A 22,405-nucleotide genomic window follows, 5' to 3' on the forward strand; every position below is an offset into this window, starting at 1 on the left:
CTTCCTTTTCTTCCTGACTAGTGTTCTGCACAGGAAGAAGTCTCACAACATCAGGTTAAAGTCCAACAGGTTTATTTGGTAGCACAAGGCTACTACCTTTCAGAGCACTGCCCCTACATCAGGTAAGTGGGAGTTCTGTTCACAAACAGGGCATATGAAGACACAAATGTAATTTACAAAATTTTTGGTTGGAATGCGTGTCTTTACAGGTAATCAAGTCTTAAAGGTACAGACAATGTGAGTGGAGAGAGGATTAAGCCCAGGTTAAAGAGATGTGTATTGTCTCCAGACAGGAGAGTTAGTGAGATTTTGCAAGCTCAGGCAAGTTGTGGAGGTTACAGATAGTGTGACATGAACCCAAGATCCCAGTTGAGACCATCCTCATGTGTGCAGAACTTGACTCTCATTCTCTGCTCAGCGACTCTGTGTTGTCATATGTCATGAAGGCAACACATGAGGGTGGCCTCAACCAGGATCTTGGGTTCATGTCACACTATCTGTAAGCCCTACGACTTGCCTGGGCTTGTAAAATCTCACTAACTGTCCTGTCTGGAGACAATACACATCTCTTTAATCTGTGCTTAACCCTCTCTCCACTCACATTGTCTGTACCTTTAAGACTCGATTACCTGTAAAGACTTGCATTCCAACCATTATTTTGTAAATTGAGTTTGTGTCTTTATATGCCCTATTTGTGAACAGAACTCCCACTCACCTAATGAAGGGTTAGCATTCCGAAAGTGTTCCGGCTTGTGCTACCAAATAAATTAGTTGGACTTTAATCTGGTGTTGTGAGGTTTCTCACTGTGTTTACCCCAGTCCAGCACCAGTGTCTCCACGTCATTTGTTTTCTACTCCAGGACCTGATGGCCTAGGAAAGTGCATTTATAACATGGCCAAAAGGTTGAATATTAACCTGCAATATCCTTTCAATGCATGTCAATGGCAGGTAGTAAGAACTGGAGAAACTCCTGGTCAGCCATGCTTAATGCAGATTGGCTGTAGACTGTAAGCCTCTGAGACAGGATAGTGGCCTGTTCCAAGAAAAATCAACTACACAATTGGATGAATGTCTGCCTTCCTTGTGCACCACTAGATGTAGGAAGAGAAACAACATATAGATATGCTAAAACAACAGAAGCAATATGACAGAATTACTTAATCTATCATGAGTTAGGCGAGGGAATACTTTTTGCAGTGTATACCTTTTAGAATGCATCAAGACACAGTCCCACAGGCATAAGTTTAAAGCACCTTGAGCATAACAGGGGTGTTATTTGTCTTCAATATTTCAAAGTTTACTTAAGACTTGGTAACTTTGTTCTTTTTTTGTTCATGTGAAGTGTCATAAACATTTTGTTTATTCCTGTAGGCTGAGTTGGCTGCATGCTTTGAATAGTATCCAGATGCAGCACAGGCCTGTGACTGTAGGGTGACTGTTGTGAGGTCCTGGAGATCTGGGCTGGGCTCTCATTTAATGACATTTTGCCAAGGAAAGAGGATTGAGTAAGCCTCAATGCCTTGGATTCTAATTTGAAAGTTTGTTGGATCAAATCATCCCTGCCTTCTTGAATGTCCCTGTTGTCTGACTTGATATCCTCACCCTATGTTGTTCCAGCTCTTCCTCAGACTCATCACTCTAGTCATCCTCCCTGGTCTGTGGAGCTGCCTCACTTTCCTTGGCCTCCACTGGGTCCCCCCTCGCTAGTTTGTGCAGAATGCAGCATGCCATGGGGACATGCTCTGGAGATTACTGCAATGCTCCCCTGAGTCAGTCCAGACACCTAAAGTGCATCTTCAGTGGTCCAATGGCCCTCTTCACCACCATTCTTTGTGGATGTATGACTCCCACTACATCTCTGCCTCAGTTCTTGGGTGACGGAATGGGGTCATCAGCTACCCCTTCACTGTCACTCATCTGATGAAGGACCAGTGCTCTGAAAGTTCATGATTCCAAATAAACCTGTTGGACTTTAACCTGGTGTTATGAGACTTCTTACTGTGCCCACCCCAGTCCAGCGCCGACATCTCCACATCATCTCTCCAAGGGAGGCCCTTGTCACCCAGCAGCCATCCATCCAATCGTGCAGGATTCATGAACAGCCTTGGTATCTGTGAGTCCTGGAAGATGTAAGAATCATATGAGGTCCCTGGGTAACGGCACATAACTTGAAGAATCTGTGCCCTGTGGTCCCAGACAAACTACACATCAAGTGGAATCCTTTTCTGTTTATGAAAGCTCCCAGCTTACCTGCTGAGTTCAATCAATGACACCCTGGATGTGGGGAAGCCGACCAATGTTGTGAACCCTTGTGCTCGCTCCATTGCTGCACTCATCTATCTGGTAGTTACTGAACATGCAACTGTGTCTAAAGATGGCATCAGTCACTAGCCTGACACAACTGTGTGCAGTCGATTGCGAGATACCGCACAGATCCCCCTCTGAGCCCTGAAAAGAACTGGGGGTGTAGAATACGGGGGTCATGTAAAATTCAAAGCCACCGGCAAAGTGACCACCGGTGTAGTTGGAGGTAATTTTGAGACTATCATGTCATAAATTGCTGTCACTGTGGCCCTGGAGAGGTGTAGCCTGCCGCACTGGACATTTAGAGGTCAGACATTTAGAGATAGTCAGAGCACTGTCTGTACACTCTAGCTGCTGCGTAATGGTATCTGCAGTGTACTGCCTGCCTTGGACTCCCTGCTGGCCCTGCACCAACACAGTCCATGACTCTCCACTTAAAGGTCTCTCCCTGGGATGCTGCCTGCACACACCTAGCCTCTTCTGCCTCCCACATCTCTCTTCAGAGGAGGTTCCATTAGCAGAATATACTATCCCGATTGATCTGATGCAGAACACCAGTACCTTGTAAATGAGGGTTAATGTGCGCTAATCCTCAGCAAATCCTTCCAGGAAATTGCCGAAATGCTAAAAGGCAGGATTGAAAAGGCCCAAGAATTATTGGGCAGAATTTTCCATCCCTTCATGTTGAAGGATATTTCTGGTTCTGCTGCAGTGAACAGAGATTTGGCTGAGCGTTAAATTCTCTGTCCTCATTCACAGCGATGGCAAGGTGTGAACGGCCAGAAAATTCCAGCCGCTAGTTTGAGGTATGCTGCAATGGTCACCTGATCTTTTGGCAGCCATCTTAACCAGCTTGGAACTATCCATTTTAAAATATAAAAGGCAGTTCCAGAAACTTCCACTGGAGCACCATGTAGGTTTAAAATTATGAATAGGGCATGTCTTCACTGGGCAAGACAATGACCCATTTTTCCGCAGGAAAAGTGAAATTGCCAGTACTCAGTTAACATTCTGAATCGACCTTTACACCTGCACAGAAAATGATGAAACTCTTAATTTTTTTTCAAAATCCATCCCAGGATTAGTCAGACCTTGGCCAGAATTCTCTGGTTGTTCACGTCTGCAGGATTCTCTGGTGCTGCTCTCCAGCACACTCCAGCTGCGGATTTCCCAGCGACGTAGGGTGAAGTTAATGGAAAATCCCGTGGTGCGACCAGAAGATCCCACCACCAGCCAATAACACGCCACCTCCCGTCTTGAGAAAAACACCACGAGGTGGCCATAGAATCCCACCCCTTGGCTTTCATTTTTGGAAGAGCAGATGCTTAGTTTTAAAAAGTTTAAAATAACCTTCTACCTTGATATTTTCATTCAATTTGCAGTTAGATATATATTTATTTGTGCCTTGAACATTATGGGTGATGTGTGTTACTGCAGCACCACCTAGCTGTGTGGCTTATTGAAAAGCGATTGTGAGATACCACACAGATCCCCCTCTGAAAAGAACTGTGGGTGTAGAATACAGGGGCCATGTAAACTCCAAAGCCACCGGCAAAGTGATCACCAATATAGTTGGAGTCCTTAATACACACCTATATAGAACCAGCTGAGATATACTGAGTGGGAGCAGATGGAGAGCCACAAGTTTGTGTGTTTGGAGAAACTGAGAGCCTCAGATTTGTTATTTTCTGTTAAACCAAAGTTTCTTCCCCGTTTTTGTTTTATGTGATTCCTTCCCAACCTCATTTGTGTGGAATATTTCTCAATATTTAGCTTGGGAGAAATAAGCTGCAAATTATATTTAGTCAACCTGTAGATCTGAATTTATAATGAAAAGTTTTTTCTGAACAAAATAATTCATGGACTCCCCTTGAAGAGGAAATGAAGCATTAAAAATTGGATTAAGAATGGATAAATCTCATCCTTTGTCAGTTGTGTTTGTTTTTGGCAGTTGAGGGCCTCCTTTGTGGTTTGTTAACTTTATTTAAATTGTTAATTTGGATAGAGTCATGGAGTCCCTACAGTGCAGAAGAGGCCATTTGGCCCATCGAGTCTAAGAGAGTGTCTAACCCAGACCCTCTTTCCCCTGCCTTACCCCTGTAACCCCACACGTTTATCATGACTTACGCATCTTCGGGCACTAAGGGGAAAATTAGCATGGCCAATCCACCCAACCTGCACATCTCTGGACTAAAGGATAGGGTAAAAAATAATTGTTATGCTATAAAATTAATTGGAGATTTCTCAGAAAAAAATGGGAATTCATTGCTGAATGAGAGCCTAGAGTTTTGTGACTGTATTACTTGCTGCATCATTGGAGGGGGGGGGGTAGGGCTTATTTAAACTTTGCTTGTCATAATTGTGGGGAGCATCTAACAATTGCTTGACCATAATTTACTGCTCATTTTAACATTATTTTAATTAGCCACTTCAATCCCTGACAACAGGGATTTTTTTCCTTCCATTTCAAATGCTTCACCACTTCAGTGTTCTCAGAATGGAATGTTTGTAAACAGCTGATATGAGGAGTCTCTAAAATCAAATCATTGACTATTATCTAATTCCTCAGAAGTAGAACTGGGATTGAGAAATGATTCATCTGATGTGTAAGCATTTCAGGGAAGAAAACAGTATCTATAACATACTTCTCATTATTTTTATTCTGAAAGCAGTGACTATTTTGTCCTGATTGAGGAAGAGATTGGGTAGGGTTGCCTGGGGTTCAGTGCTGTAAATAATTTTTTGTATTACAATTAGAAAGTTTGCATAACAATTGGGTTGCTATGGGTGGGAACTTGATTGGGGCCGATGGAATGGATCAGGTGAATCCCGATTTCTGGCTGAATTCTGGATTCAACGATGAATTCCCCCATTTATTTCTCTGAGAAATCTTCAATTAAGTTTACACCTCTGGCTTTATGAGGAAGAGTTAGCTTTCCTTATCCCCAAACTTTCACTGGATCTTAGCCAGAGCCAGCCAGTAACTGACAATTCCCCCCACATTGCCACAATCCTGCTCAGTTGCTCTCTGGGAAATGATATATATCTTATTCAGGCCTGTGAAATTAAATTCACATCTTGCGGTTACAAGCATGTACAATGTATTATAATAAACTAACTTTGGTGTTTAGATTTGACATTTAATTTGGTAACTGTAAGAAAGATTGATTTCAAAAAATGTGTCACCAGTCTTATTGCAGTGCAACAATGTTTTTCTGGTCCACATCCTCAAGAGGAATGCTGGCCTATCACTTACAGCCTTGCCAGTGCATCTATAAGATAACAATGAATAAAATCCTACAATATGTGCATACACGCCAAAATTGAAAGAAAAATCTTTTCGTAACACACGTGTAAAACTGCTTACTTCAATAATGTTAATCTGAATAATTGTATCTTGAAATCAATGGCATCATTTCTCTGTCCTTACACTCCACCTTTATTTGGTTACAGAACACAACAATTTTCCATCAACTCAGTTGCAGGGAGAAGTGGTTACAACCTAAAGAATTTGAAGCTGGAGAAGGTTGGTTTGGAAGGAGATATCTGAGGACAAATGAAGCAACTGAAAATGCCCTATTCGCCACACTCCAGCCCGTTTGGGTACCTATTGCATAGTCCGTGTCCCCCCAGCTGTGATCCCCTTGGCGGATGAGCCCACTGGGAAGTTTTACCTGTTGCAAAGGCCTGAATTTTTTTGCTCTTGATTTGGGTGTACAGAGTCAGAGTACTCCCGGCTCCAGAACCTGACTCCTGAAGAAATGCCCTGAAAACTCAGATTTTCAATCTATGGAGGACAAGTTTTGAGTCCGCATGTTCTCCCTGCGCCAGTGTGGGTTTCCTCTGGGTGCTCCAGTTTTCTCCCACAGTCTGAAAGACGCGCATTGGCCATGCTAAATTTTACCTCAGTGTCCCCAAACAGGACAGAGTGTGGCGAATAGGGAATTTTCAGTTCCTTCATTTGAAGTTTTAATGTAAGCCTCCTTGTGACTAGTAAATAAATAAACTTTATAAACTTTATGACTCTTCCACCACCAAATCTCACCCCCCGCCAATCCCTGAAACAGTTTTGAGGCCGCTGGATCGGAAGCGAGCTAGGTGAAAATAGAATAATATCAATATCCCTCCAGCCCTCACACCGCAGCCTCATATACCCAGCATAGGGTCCCAGTGAGACGGGAGTGCCAAACACCAGGGCCTGGGGTTAGCTGGTATGGGGGCATGGGGAGGGGACTTTGTTGCTCTAAAATGAGTTTCTTGTTGTTTGTCTGTGCCTCGGCATCCAGAGGAAAAATTTCAAACCTGAAAGTCTTTAAAAAAAAAAGCAGAACCTTCACAAATTCCAATTTTTTTATAAAGCTGCTCTGTCAGTGTTATGATGTCCACCAATTGCCCATGATTGATCATAATCCCCAGGTGTCCCTCTTCCCACCCCCATTGCCCTTCATACATACCCCATCCTTAGAACAGTCAGAGGTAAGATGTACCATTGGTTCACTGTGACCTTTGTCCACACATCAAAAAGAACAGAAACTTACAGAAAGGTATAGTTCTGAAAATTTAATTTCCATTTTCTAGTATCGTATTAGTGTTTGTATATGAAAAGTATTAATAGCTGTAGCTTGATACCGCTCAGAAAATGGTCAAGTTTATCACTTTCTGAAACATATTCCATGTTCTCTTATTGTCTGCAGGCTTTGTATATATAATCCTGAATGTTGGGAATTGAATAATTCTGAAGCTTTTGTTTTTACTTTCCCTGCAGTTTTCTGCCGTGTCTATGTGGCAGACCATTCATATGTCAGCTTTCGAACCAAAGTGTCAACATCAGCACGGCAGGTTCTCCACATCGTGGCTGAAAAGCTCCAGCAATGTGAAGAGGACTTATTGCTTACTATCGTCACTTCCACTGAGGGTGAGTTTCCTCTTCCTGTTTCAAACTGAAGTTTTTAACACAAAATGATGCTTCAATTACTATTTAAGTTTAGGTTCCTAATTTTAGGAACTGTTGATTGTTTCAATGCAGGTTGAAGAGTGATTTTACCCATTGCTGCTTTTGACATTTGTAGATTTGAAATGGTCATTTTGCCCAATTTCTAATTCAAGTTTTATTTCCTGTTTCTAGAAAAGCAAATTCTTCAACCTGATGACATATCCATTTTTAAATCTCTGGATCCCACCACTCGTCTCTTTGTTTGTAAAAAAGATCCCACTGATTTCTTGGTAAGAAGCAATTTTCTGACTTTTGCACAGTAAACCATGCCCCAATATTTCTGATTTCTCTGTCTGCTCTCTGATCTCTGCTGTATGATGATAACTTATGCAATAACAGAGGTTAATGTGGCTGTACTAGAAGCCAAAGATAGCCTGAGCACTGGACTGCCTTACACAATCAAGGACAAGCAGGAAGAATACTGAACACTAAATCATGTCCAATTTCTAAAGATAACAGATGTTTCATTCCATCTCGAAATTAGTATTATTTTTGCCAAGTTTATCCAGCCCTCTCCTTGTCCTGCTTATACCAGTATGGCATCACATCAGCATTATAATACCAGCAAGATTAATTTGAAATTCCATTCTTTGATGCTTCAGTGGGATATGAGTTCCTCATTTTAAATGGGTTAATGCTTCACCTATGACAGCAAAGAGTGAAATTTCAGACAAATGCATCAGTTTTTCTATTGATTACTCAGCAGCTTCATTCCAGGGCCGTAGGTATTCATAGCTTATCCAGGAGAGGACACACATGCAGTTATTGATTTGATATTCCTGTTTCTGTTCCAGACTCTTACTGCGGAAATCGATGAAATACCACCACGAACTATCCAAATGCTTGGAATGAACACCTGGCAATTGGCCAACAAATTAACTGATTTTGACTGGGATTTGTTTAACTGTATCTGTGAAGTAAGTTTTATACATTAAACATGTTACAGAGTAGCTTATTGGCACACGTCAAAGCTTTTATTCATTCTGTTCAGGAACTTCACTGTTGCTAAGTGAGCATTTTGAGTAACAGTTGAACATTCAAACAACTTCTGAAGTAAGTACATCCAATGCACAGGTATCTGAAGGAAACACTAAGCTGTTTGTTTCCTTTAGACTGCTATTCGTACTAAACAAACGTGCACTAGTGACACAGTAAGCAGTTTGCCTAAACACACATTTTCATTTGGTGGCTGATATAAATCAATGTGTACTGCATTACTTCTAATCATGTAATATTTAACTAAAGCTAATTCTGTCAGTTGACTATTCAAAACTATTCTGTATTTGAATAAAATGCAGAGCCATTGGATATGTCCTTGCAGAAATGTTTGTTTGGCACACAAACTCCCCAGCCCCTGCACCTCTGTCTGATTCCAGTATTTTCTGCAAACATTTCCATGTCTTCAGCCATCTGGACCCCATGCTCTATTCCTCTGCCCCCCCCAACATACCTCCACACCCTTCCCTCACCCAAAATCCTTGGACATCTCCACTTCTTTCTCCTCCTTTGAAACCCTTAAACACATTTTTGTCAACACTTGTAACAACTCCTCCCTTGCCTTATTTTTCTACTTTAAAGGCAGTATTTAAATCCAAATCTCAGCAGGTCTTGCAGCATCTGTAAGGAGAGAAAAGAGCTGACATTTCAAGTCCCGACAACCCTTTGTCAGAGCTTTGACAAAGATCATCTGGACTCAACGTCAGCTCTTTTCTCTCCTTACAGATGTTGTCAGACCTGCTGAGATTTTCCAGCATTTTTGCTTTTGGTTTCAGATTGCAATATCTGCAGTAATTTGCTTTTATTTAAATCCAAATTGTCATTATTGGAATTGTCATTCAAATTAATAGAAAAGTACTGTGACACAATTGTTGCGGAGAGTGGATGTTCAGGTGTGAGTTTGAAATAGGACAGCTTCATCTGGCTGAACCAGGTTCAGAATAAATCTGCTTGCTTCCCATCTACATTTTTGATTCTTTTGGCATCCAGTGTCATTCCAACAAGGTCCATTATCCTGGCCATAACCACTTCCTGTTTCACCATGGATGGCCAATCCCTCCATTCCCCCACCAGAACCATCTAATAAACAGTCTAATAAACAGTCCCCATCTACCACTACCCTCCCCCACGTGAATAAACCTTTTCTCTCATTGAACAATTTCTCCTTTAACCTGTCCCAATTGTCACAACTAAAAGATGTGGCTATGGGTATCCACATGTTATGCCAATAACATGGCATACTTCTAGATATGCCAATTTCTTTTTGTAGTGTATGTGGAACATTGCTTATTCCAATGCAACTCAGATCTCCTTCCATAACTCTCTCTCCAACTCAATGATGATTGTATGGGTGCCGCTTTCTGCTAACTTGAAAAATTGGAAAAAATAAACAATTTTGCTTCCAATCTTTACCCTCCTCTCACCTTCACATGGTTCAGCTCCAACACTTTCCTCCTTTGACAACTTGCCTTTATTTCTGAGGTTAGACTGTCTACTAACATTCACTACAAGCCCACCAATCCAACAACTACCTTGACCACACCTCCTCACACTTTGCTTCCTGCAAAGACTCTGTTTGATCCTATCTGTTTCTCTGTCTCCCTTGTTTCTATTCTGATGATGTTACCTTCCACCTTGAATTTCTGAGATGTCTTCCTTTTACTTGAACCAAGGATTCCCCCGAACAGTGTGGCTGTCAGGGCCCTCAAATGTGCCCGATGCATTGCTGCACTTCTATCTCTCACCCTTTCCCCTCCTTCCTAGAAAAATGTCAAACAGCTCTGATAAAGGGTCATCCTGACTCAAAACATTAACTCTATGCTCTCTCCACAGATGCTGTCAGAACCGCTGAGATATTGCAGCAGTTTCTGTTTTTGTTTCAGATTCCAGCATCTGCAGTATATTGCCTTTATATTAGCACAATATTCTTCCCTTGTCCTCACTTTCCGCTCATCAGCCTCTGCATTCAAATAATCATTCTCACCATTTACATCACCTCCAGCATGATTTCACCAACAAACAAATATTCCCCTCCCATCAGCGTTCTGAAAGAATTATTCCTTCTGCGACGCACTGGTCCAATCCTCTAACACCTCCAACACCTCACTCCCTTCCCAAAGTAGCTTTCAGAGGTAATGCCTGCCTCTTTACCTCCTCACAGTCCTAGGCCTGAAACACTCCTTCCAGGTGAAGCAGTGATTTACTTGTACAGCTTTCTGTTTATCCTAATACATTCACTGTTCACAATGTGGTCTCCTCTACACTCAGGAGACTGAACGTAGATTGGATCATCACTTTGTGGCACACTTCCGCTCAATCTGTGAGCATGATTCGCTTGTAACATGTGGGAGGGTGGTGCTGTCAGGATCGAGAAAGGTTCACAAGAGTGTTTGAGGCAGTGATCGATGGGTGTGACAGGCGGAGTGGCAAAATTTGTAACAAAGATTAGGTGGGTTGGCCATGCTAAATTGCCTCTTAGTGTCCCAAGATATATATATGTTAGGGGGATTAGCCAGGTAAAATCAGTGTGGTTACAGGGATGGGGCTTGCTTAAGAGTTGGTGAAAACTCAATGAGCCAAATGGCCTCTTGCACGATGGAGATTCTTTGATCTGGGTTAAAGGAGAATGAATATGCAGATACCTCTCACCTCTGTTGGTTTCTTACATTAAATAGCAGAAAGTTCTGATCAGTACGTACATTGTTAACATAAGGGCATGCACAGACTTCCTTTGTTTGTGTTTCCTTCACAGCAGGAACTGATATATTACACATTCCGCAGAGGGAACACCACTGCCAACCTTGACTTTCTGCTTCAGCGGTGCAATGAGGTTCAACTGTGGGTTGCTACTGAAATCCTCCTCTGCAACCAGCTGTCCAAACGGGTGCAGCTTGTCAAAAAATTCATCAAGGTTGCTGCTCAGTAAGTGAAAATGACACTTTGTATAAATAGGTCATGGAGGGATTGAAAAACAATAGCAATCCCAAGGTCACAGCGTTTCCAGGACACATCTGCAGCACTCAAAGGAACACTGTCCTTGAGGTCTGTGTTCAGAAAGCTTTTCTTTGGCTAGGGAGCAAGAACTTTTCACCATTTTCATTACACCACACACAAAGTACCTAACCACACATTTTGATAAAATTTGCATAGTTGAGTTTGCGAAATGTTGTTCCTTCACTGTCACTGGGTCAAAGTTCTGAAAGTCCCTCTCTACTTCACATGGAGTGCAGCAGTTCAAAAAAACAGCTCACTACCACCTTTGCAAGGGTAATTAGGAATGAGTAATAAATGCTGACCTAACCAGTGACACCCACGTCCTGTGAAAGAATTTTTAAAATTATGATTTTCTTAATAGTGGAGAAACTTATGAAGATTTATGACACCTTTTGCAATAATGATGGAGCCATCCAGAAGCATTATTTTAAAAATACAGCTGTAAAATAATGAACTGTAACATAATTATCTTTCTATTTGCATACAAAGAGGGAGTGCTGTTCTAAATAGGATATTTGTCTCAAGAGACTTATTGAGCCGTGTAGCACAAGCAAATGTAACTAACATGCATGCAGCTGAACTGATAGTTGCTGGAAGATGTTGTGTTTATTAATAATATCTGCAATGCAAATTCAGATCCCGTCTTCTGTTGGGATAGCCACCCTAACAAGCCAGCCTCACCAATGACATTGCCAGCACCCATGAACTAAACAGAAAAAAGGAGTGCAGTAAATTTAGTGAATGTTTCTCTGAATACTTTGAGCCTTGAGAGCTATACTGATGATGAGGCTCTTTCTGCAGCTTGTTTATTAGCCCTTGGAGGAGCATTCTGAGAGACTTATAATGGAGTCTTTAACACAAGTGAAAGAAACTCACGGTCACTAGAGAACAATTTTGCTTATACCATGAATGGAAATGAGTCCTGGGATACTAAGGGGGTGTTTGATTTATTACTGGAACATTATACTAACTCCTCAAGTGATAATTCATTACATGGATAGATTATTGTTTTATATTTCACTGGCATGAATTACCACCCAAGAGGGGAATTAATTTATTGCTTACTTCCACAGGTTTTTTCTCATTTACTCAGAATTCTGTTTAAAAAAAACAAAAGGCTTGTTTCTTTTTAATCGAATTGCTCACTTACAGAATATCAAAATCTCCAGAAGAAAAATGTTGTTGAGATCCAATATATTAGAACCATATTCACAAAGGTGCAAAAGCGAAAGGTACCATGGAGATCCAAGAGATTAAATGTTGATTAATTTTGATGGTGCAGTCGTAAAAATATTTGGCTTCTGATGTTGTACTGTTATGAACCCCCCCGATGTTGCATGTGAGGGTATCCCAAAGCCAGAAAGCTAACTTGGAATACCGATTGTTAGTGGTGTATATTTTCAATTTAGTATACTGTGAGAAAAGATATGCAAACCAGGGAGGAACAGTCCAATTGTTTTGTGATCAATTAATTAAGAATATGTATTAATTTAAAAGAAAATATACAGGAAGAAAGACTTTATAGTACACTACAGTAGTGCACTTAACTACACTAATTGCTGTTCACCCACAGTATCTCATGAAATTAACCCTTTTTCCTAACTATCTATGTTTCCTGAACTCTGAGAAGCACCCCTTTTCCCAAATACTCTGAGATAAATCCAGCAGAAAGCCTTCTTCAGTATTCAGCATAGAATGACCCAGTGGCACAGTGGTTAGCACCAGGGATCCAGGTTTAATTCCAGCCCTGGGTAACTGTCTGTGTGAAGTTTGCACTTTCTCATTGGGGGTTTCCTCCAGGTGTTCTGGTTTCTTCCCACAGTCCAAAAGTGTGCAGGTTAGGTGGATTGGCCATTCTAAATTGCATGTTTAGCAAAACCTGTTTTACACTTACATAATTTTCCAGCTGGTCTGATTTAAATTGAGCAGAATTAGTCTAAGGAAGAAGATCCTCAGCAATCTATAACTAGCTGGTTTCTGTATGTGAGTCTAGTTATGGTCTTTATTATTGATGCGAGGTAGCAATGTTCCCTTTAAGCTGCACGGTTGTTTGGCTGTGCAAACCATACATGAGTTTTATATATGCTTAAGCCTGTGCACTCCAAAAAATTTAGCAGGTACATTTACCAGGTGTTATATTACATTTAACTTTCACATGCAACTAACAGCATTTTTGTAATGCACCAAACACTAGTAGATTTAGCAATTTTAGTTTTTTGTTTCGAACTGAAACTTTTACTCACATTATTTTGCAACAGTTAGTACATTTTGTGTATTTACATAGACTTTGTTATTTACAATACTTTGTTGGTGGATGGCACGGTGGCACAGTGGTTAATACTGCAGAGGGACCTCGGGGTTCTTGTGCATGAGTCGCAAAAACCCAGCTTGCAGGTGCAGCAGGTGGTCAGGAAGGCAAATGGGATGCTGGCCTTCATAGCGAGGGGGATTGAATATAAAAGTAGGGAGGTCTTGCTGCGGCTGTATAGGGCATTGGTGAGACCGCAGCTGGAGTACTGTGTGCAGTTTTGGGCGCCGTACTTACGCAAGGATATTTTGGCCTTGGAGGGAGTGCAGAGGAGGTTTACTAGGCTGATGCCGGAGTTGAGGGGGTTGAGCTATGAGGAGAGGATGAATAAACTAGGCTTGTACTCGTTAGAGTTTAGAAGAATGAGGGGAGATCTCATTGAGACGTATAAGATGATGAATGGGATGGATAGGATAGAGGTGGAGAGACTCTTCCCGCTCAGAAAGGACAGTAGGACTAGGGGGCACAGCCTCAAGATAAAGGGGGGGCGGTTTAGAACTGAGTTGAGGAGGAACTTCTTCACTCAAAGGGTGGTGAATCTCTGGAATTCTCTGCCCGTTGAGGTGGTGGAGGCTGCCTCGCTAAATATTTTTAAGACGCGGGTTGATGGGTTTTTGATAAGAGAGGGGATTAAGGGTTATGGGGAGAGGGCGGGAATGTGGAACTGTGACACAACAGATCAGCCATGATCTTATTGAATGGCGGGGCAGGCTCGAAGGGCCAGATGGCCTACTCCTGCTCCTATTTCTTATGTTCTTATGTTCTTATACTGCTGCCTCACAGTGTCAAGGACCTGGATTCAATTCCAGCCTCGGTATTTTCTGTGTGGAGTTTGCACGTTCTCCATGTGTCTGCATGGGTTTTCTCTGGGTGCTCCAGTTTCTTCCATCAGTCCAAACATGTGCAGGTTAGGTGGATTAGCCATGCTAAATTGTCCCTGAATGTCCAAAGGTATGTAGGTTAGGTGGATTGGCCATGCTGAATTGCCCTGAGTGTCCAAAGATGTGTAGGTTAGGTGGATTAGCGGGATAAATATGTGGTACGGGAATAGGGCTTGGGTAAGATGCTCTGATGAAGACTCGGTGCAGACTTAATGGGCTGAATAGCATCCTTCTGCACTGTAGGGAATTCTTTGATTCTATTATAATAACATCTAATGAGAGCAGTCTTCGTTATATCAAGATGGTGATGAGTTTAAATAAGTATGTGCCTATTATGTACTGAAACATAATTCTGAAGTAACTCCAGATCAGTGTATGACCTGATGCTTTGCATGTGACATAGAAACAAAATTGAATAGTAAGCTATAAAGAGAATTTGAGATCCCATTTCAAAGAATCAGGAACAAAAAACATTTTTTACTCTTGCCACATGAGGAACCTATTGTAATGGGTGAGAGAGAGAAAGTTAAGATAGGAAAAAATGTCTGCACTAATTTTAACATGCCAGTTGTGTGTGACGGTAAGGTAATGGACAGCAGACAACACGTCCTTATTCTGTAAGCAGTTTGCAGTATATATTGGTCTTTGTGCATGATATGAACTTTTTAATTCTACTACAGTTTAAACTGAAATCTCTTCTAATTCCCAGCTGCAGAGCATTGAGGAACCTTAACTCTTTCTTCGCCATTATCATGGGTCTCAACAGTGCTGCCATTTGCCGTCTCTCTCAGACATGGGAGGTAAGGAGAGAATTGAATTAAAATACTTAAATTATTGTCATCAGGAATGTGAGACCTTGTGCAAACATAAGAAAATAGAAATCAATGTAACATTATGGGAAATTAGGATGAGTCATAGAGTGGTGTCAGTATCTAACCTTATTTACATGTAAAGATATACCAGCAGTGGGAGCGCAATTATACCTGACCTATTGCTTTATGGTAGAAAGCTTTGGAGGGGCACAGACAGGCAGCAGTCAGTTACACAGATTAATTGTATGCCTTTAACTGATGAAAGCGCAAAATGCTCTGTCCAAATTTTCAATCACTTTTGGACTTCTGCTTGCTGTCTAAACACTACAAGTTTTCATTATTTCCATGGAATCAATTCGCTATTCTTTGGATAACTTTTATATCTTAGCAATTTAACCTGGCTTTTTCATAAAAATAAGTTTGACATGATGTCAAGATGATTTGGGGAAAAGTCTTTTGGACTCCTGTGAGGAAGAATCGCAATTTGATTTCAATTTCACAGTTCCAGTTTCAGCTTTGATGTTAAATTGATGCTTTCTCCACTCGTTAATATTTAAAATCAGGGAATGCAGCCCATCACACTGCACAAATGCCTGCTTACATTCTTCAGGTCTGAGTCAAGAGGTGTGCCTGTGACCAGTCTTGGCAAGGTTGTATGCTTCAATATCAGTTGAAATCACACTTTTGTTGCAAAATGGAAGGTAAAACGTGAATGTGATCCTGTCACTAATATTGGCAGAAACTACCCGGGCTTTCGAAATTACAGACTTGTTACCACGTTCACCCAGAACCTCCCTGTTCCATGCACAACATGGCCATTATAATAGAAAGCATCAAAGAACAGAATAAAAAATATTTCCCCTGCAAGCACAAAGATAGTCAGAATTGCCTGTAGCATGTCGGTATTCCACACTTAAATATCTTGAATCTGATGGATGAAGTAATCAGCGATAATAATCTGGCTTGATTGAGGCAGAAATCACACTTCCAAAGTTCTGTTGAGAAATGGAAGGTAAAATGTGAATGTGATCTTGTCACTAATATCAGCAGAAACTCCCTGATTGGGATGGCACAGTGACACAGCAGTTAGCACAGCAGCCTCACAATGCCAGGGACCCAGGTTCAATTCTGGGCTTGGGTCACTGTGTTGCACATTCTCCCCATGTCTGCATGGGTTTCCTCCAGGTCCTCCGGTTGTGTCCCACAGTCTGAAGATGTGCTGGGTTAGGTGGATTAGCCATGCTAGATTGCCCCTTAGTGTCGGGCGGTTAGCTAGGGTAAATGCATGGAGTTATGGGGATAGGGTCAGGTCATTGCAGGCTCTCAATGGGCTGAATGACCTTCTTCTGTACTATAGGATTCTATGATTCTATAATGAGACCATGCCTGATTTGTACCGCAACTCCATATACTCACCTTTGCCCTATATTTTACTGTCAGTTTTAGATTTTGAATTTATAATTTATGCAGCATCAACTGCCTTTTGTGGAAAGAGACTACCCAGTTTCTATCTCCCTTTAAATACATTCCCTAATTTCACTCCTAACAGGTCAAGCTCTAATTTTTAGACTTCTAGGCTCCCTAAAAAGGGGAAATATCTTCTTCCACTTTACCCTACATATTCCCTTTAATATCATGGAGCCTTCAATCCTATCACCCTTAACCTTCTAAATTTCAGATCATATAATCTCTCCCCATAATTTAACAATTGCAGTCCAGGAAAACCTTGAGCTTGGGAAAACCTAACCTGTGCAAAACTGCATCTTCCAAAATGTAAACCTGCTTGTGACTTTGCCAGGGATTTTTGTCTTTGCACATGGGTTGGGTTCACAGTGTATTTTGCAAGCCACAATGGAGTGCATGAAGAGTGTAAATGTGGAGGCAGACCAGTTAGTAGATCCATTCTGGTTTAGTAATACAGCAACCGGTTCCCAACATTGTTTAAAATGCCCCATTCCATTCAGATAACCTATGGCAATCCCATGCCCACTTAACCCTACCCACTCCCATGTCAACCTAGGCCCTCTCAGATACGACATGGCATCTCCAAGCCGTCATGTATATTCCAGAGTTACATCCACTATATAAAGTTCTCATGAGGCATGTAGTAACAATGGGAATTATTTTTAAATCATTGGGGAAAAATCTTTAACGCTCTAATAAAACCCTAAATTTAAACACATTACAATTGATACTGAAAAGAAAAATAAACTATTCCATTGTAAAATAAATTGTAATGCTTTAAGTGCCCATTAGGTTTGTAAACAAACAAGAAACCACATCAAAGGCGTATTTGTTATTGCAGCCTCTTAAAATTATCAATCACTCTTGGATCAATAGATCACTTTGAGCTGAAGCCGTTGACACATTTTGAAACCCAGCCAAGCATTAATATTGGTTGCAGCTATCATAAGAAAAACTTGCTTACATTTCCTGAAATTGACCGAACAGAATAGTGTCCCATTTCCATTTCAAAACAAAGTACTTTTCAATCAATGGATGGGAGTAGATGCAGAGATTTGTTTCGACTTTCAAAAGTTTTTTTTATGGCAGTGTTGTCAGCCAATTTAAATTATAGCAGAAAACTTTTTTTTACATTTTGAATGCATCATGGCACTTTTGACAACTGGAATATTACTACAATGTATAACAACAAATATGCAATACTGGTCAACGTAAGAGTCAACTTACCTTGCAGGTCAGGTCCCTGTGACTAATCATTCCATTAGAAATGCACTTATATTACAATACAACACCTATTAGTGATAAGTAAAGATGTCAAAATATTTTATGCTTAATTGTCAGAATGTTTCTGACTCTGCAGCAGGCTTCCTCCAGCGGTCATCACCTCTCTAAGGAAACATGTTTTTAGGGCTTTCAAAACCACACACCACTATATAAAAGTGTGTCAGAAAAAATGTAATTTTTCTTATGGTCCTCGCAATGGCAACCCCATGCTCAGAAGAGATGCATTTACATTTTTCACACTAGGCCTTCCTGACCTCTGCAAAAGCCACACAAGAATAGTGCAGTGTTGGGAAGACAGAGAAAAATTGGTCCGCCTCCAAACAAAAACACTGATTCCCACCTTCAATTGGAGACAAAAATCTGGCCCTGCAAGTCTCATTGTAGTAAATCCCTTCCAAGGGGCAGACACCCTCTTGAAGTGTAGAGCACATAACTTCTCACTGTACTCCAGGTATGGTCTAAGCAGATCTTTGTATAGCTGACGCATGATTTCTGAGTCCTTGTATTCTGGTTTTGCAACATAAAGGCCAGCATTCCATTTGTCTTTTTGATTATTTCTATATCAGCTATTGGCACTTGAATGATTTTTATACATGAACTTTCAGGTTTTTTTGAACCTCTTCTGATTCTACCTTTTCACCATTTGGAAAATATTCCTTGGGGGGAGAACAACTGCTTGTTATTTATGTAGACATTGTACTTATGAGATATTATTGAAAGAGAGTATTCTTATTCACATTGCTTTGTTTCTTCCTTAGAAGGTGCCTGGGAAATTTAAGAAGCTCTTCTCTGAACTTGAGCATTTAACAGTAAGTGCCAGTACACTTGGTAATATTTACAGTTTTCAGGAACACCATTTTTGGAGTCATTTCATGAATTTACATTTCCAATGTAAAGTTTCACATGTTGGGATTTCAGATGCCAAGAAAATGAATGGAAGATAAATCATTCAGGGTTTTCTATCCTCCATGCTCAAATTCCTAATATGCATTGATGGGTGTAGTTCCATGATGAAATATAAGTCCTGTTTGACTTGATGATGATATGTTCATCTCTGTCGTAGAAGGTCATAAGACACAATATGCACTTCAGAGATATGAGCGTATAATCTGCTGACACTTCAGTTCAATACTGAGGGAGTGATGCAGTGTTGGAGTTACCATCTTTCAAATGAAACTTAGGTCCTGATTATAGCCTCAGTTAGACGCAAAGGATTCTATGGCACCACGTGAGGAAAGGTGGGGCAGTTCTCCCAGCGGCCGAGCCATTATCTTTCCTCCATCCAACCAATGATATGATCGATTATTTCATTTCTTTTTATGGGATCTTACTTGTGCAAATTGGCTGCTGTGTTTCCTACATTAAAACAATAACTATAGTTTAAAAGCACATCATTGGCTGTGAAATAAAAACAGAAAATACTGGAAAATCTCAGCAGGTCTGACAGCACCTGTGGGGATAGAGTAGAGCCAACTTTTCGAGTCTAGATGACCTTTTGTCAGAGCTGTTGTGACGAATGGTCATTTAGATTTGAAACATTGCCTCTATTCTCTTCCCACAGGTGGAGTCAGACCTGCTGAGATTTTCCAGCATTTTCTGTCTTTGTTTCAGATTCCAGCACCTGCATTATTTTGCTCTTGTCTTGGCTGTGAAATGCTGTGATATATCCTCAGGTCAGGAAAGGTGCTAGACAAATGTAAGCTCTTTTACTCGTGAGAAGATAGTGATTTATAAGAAGGTGTATGGAATTTCTTCCTCTATTAGCCAAGGCAAAGAATACATGAGCAGGAAGGTTATTCTGTTTTTATGAAAGCTGAATGGCAGAAAACGCCAATGGTTTATTAAAGCTGCATAGTTTTTATCAGCGCATTTTTTTTGTATTAAGCACATTTTTCACCATTTCACAGGATCCATCTCTGAATCATAAAGCATACAGAGATGCTTTCAAAGAGATGCAGCCACCAAAGATTCCATTCATGCCTCTTCTGCTGAAAGGTAACACCCAGACTGGGTTCTTTCTGAGGGATAACTGTTGTGTTAGATTAGAAAATAGATCGATTTAATGCCACTTGCTTGGGTTCTATGGAAACATAATCCTATGATTGGAAAACGTGAGAGATTGAAGCAAGTTGCAGAACAACTCAGTGTCACTGATGATTATAGAGCTCTAAATAAGTGGGCTAGCATCAAGATTAAATCTAAGCTATTTTCTGATATGAGTAAGTTTTCTTTTAAATCTGTGAGTCCACTAATGGCAGCATTTGTCTCTAACAATATTTTAAAAATGAATATCGTTACCATTTTGTTAACAGAGGAACATACGATTCAGTCATGAAGTGCATAAAATTTTAAAAATCCCAACTGTGACTCCAATCCACCAACTACTCGACTATTTCCAGATATAACGGAAGCAGCTTTCAGGTTTCCTGACTAAAATGATCTGCTTGCCAATCCCACCTCTGTCAACATTGGTGCTTAAATATCTGTTCGGCTGCATTAAATAGGGGAAAGCTTGAAAGTTAAACTCTAAGAATATCCACAGAACAGAAAAAGACTATTCTGCCTACCTACCCACCTTCTCACTTATAACTTACCCCTTTCTCTCCCAAGACATTGCCTGTGGTTCTATTAGCCATTTATATTGCTAATTTACTCAAATTCTATTCTCCTTTGAGTGAGAAAGTATTGGTTTTGCGCTTTTCTAATTTTAACATGCATCTCTTGTTATTTGAACCTAAAGCCCTTATGAACAAATTTGTACAGCTAAAATTATGTTTTTTTTCATAATTATGATCAACTCAAAGCCTCTTTTATGTCAAAGAATTTCTTTAACCTTTTCTCATAAATTAAATTCCTGATACCACGAATCGTTCTCAGTATTTGTCTCCATACTGTCACAAGAACAACAAAATCCTCTGTATGACTGGGTAATCAGAATTACATACATCACGGAACTACACAGTCCAGATAGGATGAACAACACCTTCTGCAGAAACAGTGCAATCTCTAAGCCTCTGCTAATGCCACCGCTTCCCTTATTAAGTATCTTTATTGCAGCTAAATAATATGCCAATAGTGTCATGTTATTTTCTACTATGAGCTCCAGAGATCTTTTTTCCCCTCTAATTAGCACACCATGCAACTATTTAATTAACACACAATGAGGGCAATTCTTCTCTTCAATCCATCTGAGGTAGTACCAGACTAAAGAGGTTCATGAGGAATTGTGTAGACATTGTATAAATATGCTTTGGCTAATTCTCCTAACCACCTTTGACCCATTTGTTGTGTTGAATTTGCACCTACTTTTAATATTACCTCTATAATTTTCTTTCCTATCTATTAGCAAATTTCAAATCAAATTACAAACTTCTAACTCTTCATTATTTATCACAGAATGGTTGGAGGACTGAAGATCATACAGCCTCTTATGCCGATTCCCTGCAAGAGCAACTCAGCTGGTCCACACCCGCCTTTCCCCCTTTAACCTGCACTTTTAATCTTTTCAGCTGCATATCCAGTGATTTTTTTCTTTAATGCTGTGATTGAACCTGCCTCCACCAACTTTCAATCCATGCATTCCAGATTCTAATCAGTCACTGCATGAAGAAGTTTATCTCTGTCGCCATCAGTTCTTTTGCCATTCACCTTATGTTGGTGTCCAATGGTTCTCAATCCTTCCACCGTTAGGTATATTTGCTCCTTGTCTACTCTGTCTAGACTCTCATTATCTGGAACACCTCAATCAAATGTTCTCTCGATGTTCACCTCAGCTTCTCCAAACCATCCACATAACTGTGGGATTCGAACCTGGGTCCCTGGATTACTAGACCAATGACAATACCTCCACCTCCCCAGGAAGACTCCATCTCTGGAATCATCCGCATTTACCTTTTCCATATCCTTCCTTTATTGCAGTGTCCAGAATTGGACACAATATTCCAAATGGGGCTGAACTAGGTTTTATGAATGATCATCATAACAGCATTGTTTTTATACTTTATGGATAGAATTTTCCTGTCCCACCTGCCACAGCATTCTTCACGGGCAGGGGGTGGACCATGCAAAGATCCGTTGATCTCAGGCAAGATTTTCAGGCTTTAGGGAGAGTGTAGCCGGAAAATCTTGTCCTATGTCTCTGTTTTTCAAAATTCATTCAGAGGGTGTACAGTGCTGACTGAGACTGCATGCGTTGCCCATCCCTAATTGCCCTTGGACTGAGTGGCTTGCTAGGCCATTTCGGAGAACATTTAAGAGTCAACCACATTGCTTTGGATCTGGTGTCATAGGTAGGGCCAGACCAGGTAAGGACGGCACATTTCCTTTCCTAAATATTAGTAAACCAGATGGGTTTTTACAACAATCGAC

At 40.7% G+C, this 22,405-nt stretch overlaps 1 protein-coding gene across 1 annotated transcript in view; it reads left to right on the forward strand.

Annotated features, from left to right (window-relative positions):
* The window catches only part of rapgef5a (Rap guanine nucleotide exchange factor (GEF) 5a), a 66,683-nt gene that overhangs the window by 36,126 nt on the left and 8,152 nt on the right, over positions 1-22,405 (forward strand). The window contains exons 6-13 of the mRNA XM_080207101.1: positions 5,759-5,831; positions 7,071-7,220; positions 7,431-7,528; positions 8,093-8,215; positions 11,047-11,216; positions 15,187-15,277; positions 18,796-18,846; positions 19,945-20,032. Coding sequence (XP_080063227.1) covers positions 5,759-5,831; positions 7,071-7,220; positions 7,431-7,528; positions 8,093-8,215; positions 11,047-11,216; positions 15,187-15,277; positions 18,796-18,846; positions 19,945-20,032 — 844 coding nt within the window. The remainder of the gene's footprint in view (positions 1-5,758; positions 5,832-7,070; positions 7,221-7,430; positions 7,529-8,092; positions 8,216-11,046; positions 11,217-15,186; positions 15,278-18,795; positions 18,847-19,944; positions 20,033-22,405) is intronic.

The sequence above is a fragment of the Carcharhinus amblyrhynchos genome, chromosome 2 (genome assembly GCF_965287045.1).
Source record: "Carcharhinus amblyrhynchos chromosome 2, sCarAmb.v2.hapA, whole genome shotgun sequence".
Lineage (NCBI taxonomy): Eukaryota > Metazoa > Chordata > Chondrichthyes > Carcharhiniformes > Carcharhinidae > Carcharhinus > Carcharhinus amblyrhynchos.